Source organism: Vitis riparia, unplaced genomic scaffold (genome assembly GCF_004353265.1).
Source record: "Vitis riparia cultivar Riparia Gloire de Montpellier isolate 1030 unplaced genomic scaffold, EGFV_Vit.rip_1.0 scaffold843_pilon_pilon, whole genome shotgun sequence".
NCBI lineage: Eukaryota > Viridiplantae > Streptophyta > Magnoliopsida > Vitales > Vitaceae > Vitis > Vitis riparia.
The window spans coordinates 48,700-60,777 of NW_023269811.1; the positions used below are offsets into that span (position 1 = coordinate 48,700).

Consider the following 12,078-nt stretch of genomic DNA (forward strand, 5'->3'; position numbering starts at 1 on the left):
TTGCGTTGATGGAAATGCAACGACAATGGCGAGTGAGAATGAGGACGATGAGAAATTTGTAATCAATCAAAACAAAGATGTTATTAAACGAGTAAGTGTTTTACAATATTCTTCGTGACTATCTATATTAGCATTGAAGCTTTGTATTATGATGTTATTAATCACGTTCGTATATATCACTAGGTTGATGGTGGGAACTTAATGGAGATGGATAAAACCTTTCAACAATTAAAGACACATCTAATTGATATGGCTTATGGTGCAAGTAGTAGTAGTTGTGATCAAATTTTGGCTAAATTTGAGGAGAATTATACTACAGTGAAAGGTCTCTTCCTTAGGTCAAGCGGAAAACCTTTGAGAATTCACGAGGAAGGAACGAAGAATGACATGCTCCAATGCGAGAGAAGTTTGGAAGATACGAACAATATGAATGTGAATGAACATTATCTTCACACTTTGTCAAATGAGAAGTTATGCACCGAGGACTTGAATGAAAAGAATGAAGATGCATGTGCTACATCAATTGAAGTGCATATCATTCCAGACGAAAATGAAAATATTTTACCACTTCCAATCAAAAGGAGTACAAGAGATTATGGAAATGTATGTATCATATAAAAGAAAAAATTATTTTCTTTACAACTACTTAACCATTACATAGTAAATAGATGTATATTAATTGCATTTTCCATTTTAGGAACCATTACGAGCACTATGTGGTTATCCTAATCATGTCATGAAAACACGTTCATCAAGGGAGAGGAAACCAAGTAAATTCAAGGTCTCCCCGTTTGTACACAAATTAAGGAAGATGGTAAAACACGAAGCATCAGAGGTATAATACAAATAGTTTAATATCATTGTTCTTATTTTTGATACTTAACATATATAGTTAATAATTATGTCTTGTTTTCGATTTAGTCAATCCCCATGTCCATTCGTGAAGACGTGGTGGATACTCAATCATTCAATGTACTTCAATCTCTTGTCGCTGATTATGTTTTCAATAGAGCATTGTCAAAAAGGTTTGTCGTGTCTAGAACATTCATAGATGTGTTGTTACAATTTTAGCCTTCATATGCTTCCAATTTATTCAAGTTTGTTTGAACATATTATTATTTTAGTGAGGTTCTTGTTGACTTTGGTCATGAACATGGAGTTCGTGGAGATTTTCACTGCTTACGTCCTAGACAAAATTTGTTCGATGTTGTAAGTACCTACTTCATTTATATCAAATGCGTGCTATATTAGTTAAATAAATTTATTGAAGTTATTGTTCAACAACAGGTAATAAATCTAGAAGCCTCAAAGCTAAATTATTTTGAAAGACAATTCATAGGCATACGAAGTATAAGATGCTATCTTCCCACGACATTTTCAGTAAGCTCATATTTCTCTTGTTGTTTACTTACATATTAAGTACAATATACTAATGTTCGTATTATGTTTTCTTATTAGCAAATGATTTTGTGCGGGAGTCCTCATCCTTTTTTCGATAGAAAAACATCCATCGTGAGTAAGTACATTAGCGAATTGGATGATTGCGAGAAGGTTAGTAATTATTTGTAATGTTTTCACCTATAATATACTATATTTTTTGTGGCCCAAGTCATATATATTGTTTTCCTACCTTTACAGCTATTTATTCCAATGCATGACGATTGCCCTGGTCATTGGTATCTGTGCGTCATTGACTTCAAAGACTTTGATATCCAAATTTTGGATTCATTACGATCGAAGAGTCGGGACGAGTTCCGGTTTAAGAGTGTGAAAAAAGTGGTATGCTTTCTCCTTTTTGTTTTCCTTTTTATTTGGTTTTTTTTTTCTCTTCTATATTTATTAACCACTTTCAAAATAAATTAGGTTGAATTTTGTCAAACGTTCTTCAAACTGTATGACATAGGGAAAGATGTCTTCCAATTCTCCATTGATTGGGCTCCTTCGATTCCAACTCAAGATAATGGGTTAGTATGAATACATAACTCACATTAATATTCTTTTTTCTGATGTATAATTAGACAACCATTCAATAAGTTGTATTGCTTTTCTTTTCTCTTTCTTAGGTGGGACTGTGGAGTGCATGTCATTAGACATATGCAGAGATTCAAAAATGGTGATTCGATGACGAGATCCGACTTTTGTAATTCCATTAAAATACGTCGAGAAATAGCATGTGATTTAGTTTTACACGAGGGAAATAGAGAAAAACAAACCATTGTGGCTATTGTTTGTACAAAGACGTCGACACGAGCAATGAAAAAATTATTATTATGATATTTGTTATTTTTCTAATATTTATCATTTCCATCTCCACATATGGTCATGTTTATTGGGAAGTTGTGAGATTCGATGACCATACATTATTAATGATTAAGTCCATTTTATTTGACTATCCAAATACTCTTCTTTCAATATGGTAGGCAAAATGAAATTGTAATATATTGGTATCATTCATGATCGACATGTGTGATTTTGTACGATCTTTAACCTAATCAGATTTGTAAATATTCATTTATCTATGCTAAAAATATATAGTTAGTACATTAGTAGACCGGTTGATGAATGACGTTCAGCCGGTAAGAACCAGTCCAACGATTTAGCTAAGTCCACTTTTCATAGGCATACGCATTATGCCTACCGGTTGAGAACATTCCTCATATGGATAATGACCCTATGGATGCAGTGTGAACTCGTTGAGGATTTGTCCCAACCACCTCAAACAATTTTGGATGCAGAATCACGGGGTGTGGGCGTTCAATTGAGTGATTGAAGATTTTTCTAAAGGGAGTGAGCAATTTTTTAAGTTGTGCAAAGCGGTTGATCAATGAAGAAATTGTCTCAACCGGTTGACGAATGATTTGACCAGTGGGAACCGGTTCACAAATATAGCAAATTGGTTGATGAATTTTCTCAATCGGTTGATGGTTTTTTAACCAGTGGCAACCGGGTGAAGATGGGTATCAACCGGTTGAGGTATTTGCTCAACCGGTTGAGTGTATTTTGTAACTAATGACAACCGGTCGATGAAACCGGTCGACCGCCTCCATAACCCGGTCGAGGCACTTTTCACCAGTGGCTACCGGTTGAGGAATTTTCTCAACCGGTTGAGGAATTTTCTCAACCGGTAGCCACTGGTTAAAAAAATCCTCAACCGGTTGAGGAATTTTCTCAACCGGATGAGGAATTTTCTCAACCGGTTGAGGTTTTTTTTAACCAGTGGCTACCGGTTGAGAAAATTCCTCAACCGGTTGAGAAAATTCCTCAACCGGTAGCCACTGGTCAAAAGTGTCTCGACCGGTTTATGGATGCGGTCGACCGGTTTCATCGACCGGTTGTCACATGCAATGCTATTGTGCAATTTAGGAGTACGACTACCGTCCACAAAAAAGGTATGAGTTGTACCAATAATATTTCACTACGTAAACATTCGGAAAATTACCATTAAGTTCAATTAAAAGGGTTAAAATTGATGGAGACTGGCATTACAAATTACCTAACCACGATTTACCCATTTTGAGTAAAATCACTTAATTTACCTATTTCATATGAATTACATCATATTGATTACTTTCCTATAGTTAACTGATAACCACCTAATTGTCAAATTTTAGCCACAATTGAATTTAATAAAATCCGCATAATTAACCGTTTTTTAAAAACAAATATAAATGAATCGGTTTCTCCATTTACCAATCATTTTATCACTTGTTATCAATTAAATTATATTGCATTCTATCAATCAACTTGACTCTTAATTAAAATTCAAACTTTTCATTAAATAGTTCTGTTAAAAGTACACATTACTGGAAGTGATAACGTCAACTAATAAAAATACTGATTTAATACCTACCATCCCTTACTCCGTTAAGGAATAAAAAAAAGGTTGCATATCCTTTTCATTTGGATATTTGTTTGGATCCCCACCTTGACATGGTGTTGTCATATTTTGTTGATGTTGCTGAAATCCTGCTATCTGCACATGCACATTCCATTGTTTTTTCAGCTGTCCAATTCCATTCCAATTAATTAAACCTAATCATTAAATAATGCATAGGTCAAATTCATGTCAAAAGTGTTTCTTTATTCCCGATCTTACATTATTAAGTTCACCACAATCTATGTACATGTCAGATCGGTCATTCGACAAGTGCTCCCCTAACATTCCCTGCATTTTTCAATAATTAAGTGTTGTCAATTATTATTGAATTAGATGTTATCAATGTTTGGAAATTATATAACAAGCCTATTGTACTTACATGTATGGTTGCAAAAATGTCCACTGCTGAATTTGTTGAAGGCGTCATTTCCATTTGAATGTCACATTGGGAAGACAAATTATTTTCCTCCTACGTACTCATAATGCCATCAAAACAATTATGTTAGTCATTTATGTAAGTACAACTACAAAAATTAATCTTAGGGGCAATTTTTTATTGAATATGACATACCATATAACCCGGCTCAGCATTTTGAGGGATTGTAGCTTCTGGACACTTTCGAATTGTGTGACCCACTCTTTTACAACGACTGCATCGTCTTCCCTTTTGAACATTCATTGCCACTTTGCCTGGATTCCCTTTAGTCTTCACAATTTTTGGATCACGAACTTGGTTAGTGCCTGTCGCTCCATCTGCTGCTATTTTCTTCCCTTTCAAATTATAGTTATAGAGTTCCTCCATTCTCGCCGTCAAATTTTGTATTTCATTTTTGGCCTCTATAAATGAAGATGACGTGTCTGATGCAAAGTAGGAGAGCTTGTTGCACATCGAACTCAATGAACCATATCGTACAAACCGATCCATGTCGTTATCCGTCTCATTCACTGGTACTGATCTTGTATACACCTTTGCTAACTTTGTCCACCTCTTCATAATACATGACTGAGGAATCTCTTCCAAATGCTCCACCTTCATAACCACCACCATGTGGCAACATGGGATGCCAATTGACTCAAACATCATGCATGAGCATTTTAATGTTACAATATCCGGGCAAAATTGTACTTCCCAATTTAAGTTCGGGTGTCTAAACTTGGATAATGTGTATGCCCGCATTGAATGATCACTTACAAGACCTACCACAAAGAATAACTCTGCATTTTTCATCTCCTCGCGAAATTTAATAAAAGATTCTTTCGTGTATACCGTCGCAGCATGATTTTCAATTATGGATAGTTTGGTTGAAAGCACTGGTGAAGAATTGTTCGACTCGAACTCTGCCTTTGCCTCGTTTTGCCGTATTCTCATTATGGCTCTATCAAATTGTTGTACAAACTCATACAGTCGCAAGCGAATTTTTAAGAATCTATTTAGATATGCATTCATACTCTCACACCTTTGTGTGGTTCTCATCCCTCCAAAGAAATTTCCACGTAAATACGCCTCTGCCCATCTTTTACGTTTCCCATATATCTCGGTCACCCATCGATTCTCATTAAGTCCCAAATTTGCAACCATTTCATGCCAAACCTTTTCAAATTCTTCTTCATTCCCACGCATGAACATGCACCTTGCAAATATGCTTGAGAAGTCCTTAATATGCACATTCGTGAATGCATTTCGTTGCAAATGCCATGAACACAATCGATGACACGTTTCGGGTAATACTTTTTTAATTGCCTTACGCATAGCTTTATCCCCATCGGTTACAACAGATATGGGTTTCTTATTCATCATTGCCTCAAGAAATGTCTCCAACACCCATTCATATGTCCCAACACTTTCATCCATCAATAACGCACAACCAAATACAACAGTTTGGTGGTGATGATTAACACCGACCAACACTACTAGAGGCTTTTTATAGGCATTTGTCCTATAGGTTGTGTCAAATGCTAGGACATCTCCAAAACACGCATAATCCATTCGAGCAGTTGAATCAGCCCAAAACAAATTTGCTAGTCGACTTTCTTCATCAATGTTGAATTTATAAAAAAATGATGAATCCATTTCTGCCTTTCCACACAAATAAGCCAATGCCGCTTCTGCATCACCGTCTTTAATTTCACTTCTACGCATTGCATCAACGTGATTGTATATATCTTTTTGTGTAAAACCGACGTGCTCATGTCCCCCTGATTGTTTGACCATATAGTCCATAATTTGTGTGGTTTTAACACCTACTTTACGCAAAACATCAACTTGTGCCTTATCTGGATTACTTACTGTTCGATGAGACCGAAGGAATTGTCTGTTGATAGCATCGACCAAATTATGATTATGATCTCCTTTAAATTCCTTTACAATCCACTTTCCATCTTTCCTATTCAAGCCTACACGAAATGCAGCTTCACATCCAACTCTAGTCAACGATCGTGGCTCACGCTGTCGGTTGTCATTCTCAATAAACTTTGTCGCTCGATGTCCTTCTTTGGAACACACCCACTTTCGAGATATTATATCTCCATTCTTGTCTCGCTTCAAATCATCTTTTCGAATACTAAATCCGGTTAGTTTTGCTAACATGTTGTAAAATGTTTCGGCCTCGTCTATGCAAGCAAATTTCATTTTGCATACTTCTTCCACTGAAATACCCTTCAACACTTTCTCTTCCCAACCGTTTCCACCCAGCTTGTAAGTTCCACCTGTATATGCATCGTCATTGACAACGTCCTCCGCTTTCACTTCAAACTCCTGCTTGATTGTTTTCTCCATCACCGATTGCATCACCTACATTTCATAAATTATGTCAAAAAGTGTCTCCATAATACCTTAACAAATTATCCTATCACTGTCATATTGATTGATATATCATTTACGATAAAGTCCACATAGGATATTTAAAAATATCGGTCTTACGCATTTACCTTAAAGATAATTTCATTTGACAATATGCCACATATAAGCCCAGGCCCAATAATCAACATTAATCAAAAACTATAACATATCCATTATATTATTTAATCTCACCTGAAAATTTAGTTACGAAAGCACATTTCTTATGTGTTTGTTTTACCCACTCTCTTAAAAAAACTAAGGCTTCCAATAAAATAGGGTAAATATAATAAATAGGTTATGCAAATGAAAATTTATAATTTAATGGATTCTAAATATTTTATTTTTATTTACTACTTCAAATTCATTATTAGTTAAATATGATTATTTGTTACACATTCAATTTCTCTCTATATGTATAAAATGAAGTTGATATTATTAACTATATGTACAATGCATAGCATAATTACTATAATAAAGTCATATAGTATATTTTAAAAATGTATCAAAATATTGTAATATTTTTCACAAAACTTTATTTTCTTAAATATATCCTCTAAATAACAAACAAACATATTAATTATTGTGGGGATCAAACAATTTGGAACATTGAAGGAGGAAGTGGTCCGACCATTGGAACATACAAGAAAGCAATCAAGTGGTCCTAACGCTCCATAAACCAACAAATCTCATATTCCTAACTGTTATATTATATTTGTAAAAACAATTTTCACTTTTCCTTAATTCTCTTTTGTAGTACATTTAAATTTTTGTTTTGCTTAAGTACAATTCTTCAACATAATTGAAATGATCAAATAATGAGGTCTATGGGATTTGTCGTTATGTTTTCCCTTCTTTGTCGTACTTTTAAAATACATTACGATAGCCTTGTCCCAACAAGTATCTAGAAAATAAAAAAAAAAATTGTTGTTTTTAAATATTTTAGGTTATGTATGGTCCCTAAAAAGTACTAAGAAAGTTGAGAAAATTCGTCAACCGGTAGCCACTGGTGAAAATTTCCTCAACCGGTTGAGAAAATTCCTCAACCGGATGAGGAATTTTCTCAACCGGTTGAGGATTTTTTTAACCAGTGGGTACCGGTTGAGAAAAGTCCTCAACCGGATGAGGAATTTACTCAACCGGTTGAGGATTTTTTTAACCAGTGGCTACCGGTTGAGAAAATTCCTCAACCGGTTGGGAAAATTCCTCAACCGGTAGCCACTGGTAAAAAAAATGTCTCGACCGGTTGATGGGGGAGGTGGACCGGTTTAGTCGACCGGTTTCACTTTCCCTTAATTCTCTTTTGTCGTACATTTAAATTTTTGTTTTGCTTAAGTACAATTCTTCAACATAATTGAAATGATCAACTATTGAGGTCTATGGGATTTGTCGTTATGTTTTCCCTTCTTTGTCGTACTTTTAAAATACATTACGATAGCCTTGTCCCAACAAGTATCTAGAAAATAAAAAAAAATTGTTGTTTTTAAATATTTTAGGTTATGTATGGTCCCTAAAAAGTACTAAGAAAGTTGAGAAAATTCGTCAACCGGTAGCCACTGGTGAAAATTTCCTCAACCGGTTGAGAAAATTCCTCAACCGGATGAGGAATTTTCTCAACCGGTTGAGGATTTTTTTAACCAGTGGGTACCGGTTGAGAAAAGTCCTCAACCGGATGAGGAATTTACTCAACCGGTTGAGGATTTTTTTAACCAGTGGCTACCGGTTGAGAAAATTCCTCAACCGGTTGGGAAAATTCCTCAACCGGTAGCCACTGGTAAAAAAAATGTCTCGACCGGTTGATGGGGGAGGTGGACCGGTTTAGTCGACCGGTTTCACTTTCCCTTAATTCTCTTTTGTCGTACATTTAAATTTTTGTTTTGCTTAAGTACAATTCTTCAACATAATTGAAATGATCAACTATTGAGGTCTATGGGATTTGTCGTTATGTTTTCCCTTCTTTGTCGTACTTTTAAAATACATTACGATAGCCTTGTCCCAACAAGTATCTAGAAAAAAAAAAAAAATTGTTGTTTTTAAATATTTTAGGTTATGTATGGTCCCTAAAAAGTACTAAGAAAGTTGAGAAAATTCGTCAACCGGTAGCCACTGGTGAAAATTTCCTCAACCGGTTGAGAAAATTCCTCAACCGGATGAGGAATTTTCTCAACCGGTTGAGGATTTTTTTAACCAGTGGGTACCGGTTGAGAAAAGTCCTCAACCGGATGAGGAATTTACTCAACCGGTTGAGGATTTTTTTAACCAGTGGCTACCGGTTGAGAAAATTCCTCAACCGGTTGGGAAAATTCCTCAACCGGTAGCCACTGGTAAAAAAAATGTCTCGACCGGTTGATGGAGGAGGTCGACCGGTTTAGTCGACCGGTTTCACTTTCCCTTAATTCTCTTTTGTAGTACATTTAAATTTTTGTTTTGCTTAAGTACAATTCTTCAACATAATTGAAATGATCAACTATTGAGGTCTATGGGATTTGTCGTTATGTTTTCCCTTCTTTGTCGTACTTTTAAAATACATTACGCTAGGCTTGTCCCAACGAGTTTGTAGAAAATAAATAAAAAAATTGTTGTTTTTAAATATTTTTGGTTATGTATGGTTCCTAAAAAGTACTAAGAAAAGACAAATTATTTTGGAATATTTAGTTGTTTGATGACAAATTATTAAAGCAAACAATATATGGCTTAAAATTAAATACAAACTTACGTATTTTAAAATTATTTAATCTATATATAAATGCATTAAAAAAAATCAAATGAGTATGAACTAGTAAATTAGATTGAAGATATACCAAAATCAGATACGTCATCCATTTTCAAGTTTGTTAATGGAAGTTCGCATAAGCAATTCGACCGGTTTCAATTGGGTCGATCTATTGGTGTTTATTTTAAAAAAATATCCACTTTCCAATGTCTACCGGCTGAGGAAACATTCAAACCGGTTGAGAAATAATTCAACCGGTTAAGAAATTATTCCACCGGTATATACTGCACAAGTGTGTATTTCCCCATGAATTCACCATTTTAAATGTCATTTCATGCAAAATAGTAACAAAGCAAGTTAGACAATCACAATCCACACTTTTTAAAATCATTACATATTATTACATTACCTGTTATTAGGGTTTTGAAATAATTTCCCCATCACTTCGAAAGTAGAGGCAATTCAGTTTTATACAAAATTTTATGGCTTTTGTATATCAAATCTTTATGAAATTCATGATCATACCTTCAAAAAGGAAAGTGCAAGTGACCTCCAGCTTCACCTCCAAAATTGTCTTCCGGATGTGTTTTTTGTAAGATATGCTCTACTTTATAGAAGACCACATTCACTCTCTAGACTCCTTAGAGTATGTGGTTGTTGCATGAAGTTATTGCATATTTTAATATGTTGCCACATGTAGCAAAACAACCACCATAATGGTACATTTGGTGGTTGAAGGTTGCCTTTTTTGCATAATTTGTTAGGTGACATTAAATACAACATTTTATAGGCAAGAGGGAAAATCAGCCTAATGTGGATTATTACCCCCATTTCAATTGATATATGTTTAACTTAACAAAATATAAAGTGGAGATTTGGCTTTGATTGATAATATTTACATATCTTAATGTTCTTTCATAAAGTTATTGATAATATTTACATATCTTAATGTTCTTTCATAAATGTATTGTCTTTATGTTTTCATACCATTTCATACTTAGTATAGAGTTTCATCAATTCACGTGCTGTATATGTAATTAAGGCATCATACTATATCCTATATATGAGAAAGGTTAGTTAATTAAACTTAATTACTTAATTGAGGTATGTTACGATATCATACTTATGAGAAATTTTAATAAATTCAGTTACATTAATTTAATTAACTTACCATGCTATATCATACTTATTCGCAATGCTTGTCATACAACGATAAATTAATTTAAATGCCCATATCTTAGTATATGGTTGTTATGCTAAATTTCACTATATTACCTAGACTTTATTTGAATAAAATCCTCATACTATATCCTAGTTATGAGATACGTTACTTAATTACACTTAGTTACTTAAATGATTTATGTTACAATATCTTACTTATGACAAATTTTTAATAAATTCATATCCATTAATTTATTTAACTTATCATGCTATATCGTAGTTATTGAAAATGTTTGTCTTACAACCATAAATAATTGAAAATTTGCTATCGTAGTATATGGTTGTTATTATACATTTTAATGTATTAACCTAACTATATTTTAATAAAATTATCATACTACATCCTAGTTATGAGAAATGTTAGTTAATTATTCTATATTAATACAAGTAAGTTCTCATATTATATTCTCCTCTTGTACTATTATTAAGGTATATCCAAACATTTTTCTATACAATCAATTATATATTAAATTAATTCGATTTGGAAACTTTAAAATCAATATGGTTGCAAATTAATTTTTAATATATCTAAAATGAGAACTTATTTAAAATGTAGGAATTGATAAGCTACAGGTTAATTTCCTATCAAACAATTAACTACAAGTTCATTACACTAAATAGGAAGGTCGACCGTCCCTCAACCATTCCCATTCCTCTGCCTTCTTCTTCATCTTCACTATCATACCCATGTGGCAACCGATCTTCCATCCTTGAACCCCCCCTCCGTGTTCTACTTCCTCTACCCCAAACCAACCGGCCATGGCTCCAAAAAGAGCTGCGGCCATGGGTCCAAAACGAGGTCCGGCTGAACCCACCTCCACCGACAGCAAAGGAAAGACAAGGGAGGACGCACAAATGGCTGGGACCAAAGGCAAGAGATCCAACCCACAACGGAGCATCGGCAGCAAACAGAAGCAAACCGAGGAAGCACTACACCCCAATAACAAAGGGAAACGACCGGTCGTTGAAGAAAGTTTTGAGATTCGAAAAAAGGCCACCTTTGATCGATCTTCGTTCGCAACCCCACAGCTAGCCCAACGATTTCAACGATACTTTGCGAATCGGACCGTAATCCCGGGTAGGAACATTGATTTTGCAAAGCTCAGTTATTTCCATTTCGATGTGCTTTTCGCGAAAATGGGTTGGCTTCCTATTGTCTCCGTCAAAGAGTTCCTTTATCCCAAGGTTGTCAAATGTTTCTACTCCAATATGACATTCGAAGATGAAGGACCCATTACTACCACGATTAACGGTGTACGGCTCGTTTTTGATGTTGCTGAACTATGTAAGATTTTAGAGATTCCAAATGAAGGGGTTTGTTTGTATGAAGCTAAGAAGTGGCCAAGGGTGGAAGGTTTCAAACCTGCAGAAGCTATACAGAGGCTATGTGGTTACCCGAGATCTAGTAGACCAACTTCCCATTTGTTGACT

General features: G+C 34.7%; 2 protein-coding genes across 2 annotated transcripts; one reads left to right on the forward strand and one right to left on the reverse strand.

The window, feature by feature from the left end:
- Positions 1–393: 393 nt before the first annotated feature.
- Positions 394–2,294, forward strand: LOC117910773. The gene is made up of 6 exons (XM_034824923.1): positions 394–603; positions 698–835; positions 1,459–1,551; positions 1,639–1,779; positions 1,904–1,964; positions 2,064–2,294. Exons 1-6 carry the CDS (start codon positions 427–429, stop codon positions 2,123–2,125), a joined length of 672 nt encoding a protein of 223 aa, XP_034680814.1. The 5' UTR covers positions 394–426; the 3' UTR covers positions 2,126–2,294.
- A 1,732-nt stretch (positions 2,295–4,026) lies between these two features.
- Positions 4,027–6,653, reverse strand: LOC117910766 (protein FAR1-RELATED SEQUENCE 5-like). The gene is made up of 3 exons (XM_034824918.1): positions 5,070–6,653; positions 4,097–4,165; positions 4,027–4,032 (listed from the first exon to the last, which is right to left on the reverse strand). Exons 1-3 carry the CDS (start codon positions 6,651–6,653, stop codon positions 4,027–4,029), a joined length of 1,659 nt encoding a protein of 552 aa, XP_034680809.1.
- Positions 6,654–12,078: the final 5,425 nt, after the last annotated feature.

What these genes read in the sequence shown, in the direction of transcription:
- LOC117910773 (XM_034824923.1), top strand. Translation starts at nt 427, where the DNA reads ATGAATGTGAATGAACATTATCTTCACACTTTGTCAAATGAGAAGTTA. An exon ending in TTAAGAGTGTGAAAAAAGTG is followed by an intron (nt 1,780 to 1,903) that starts GTATGCTTTCTC and finishes TGTATGACATAG; the next exon opens with GGAAAGATGTCTTCCAATTC. An exon ending in ATTCCAACTCAAGATAATGG is followed by an intron (nt 1,965 to 2,063) that starts GTTAGTATGAAT and finishes TCTCTTTCTTAG; the next exon opens with GTGGGACTGTGGAGTGCATG.
- LOC117910766 (XM_034824918.1), bottom strand. Translation starts at nt 6,653, where the DNA reads ATGGAGAAAACAATCAAGCAGGAGTTTGAAGTGAAAGCGGAGGACGTT. An exon ending in TATTCTTTGTGGTAGGTCTT is followed by an intron (nt 4,166 to 5,069) that starts GTAAGTGATCAT and finishes TGAAAAATGCAG; the next exon opens with GGAATGTTAGGGGAGCACTT.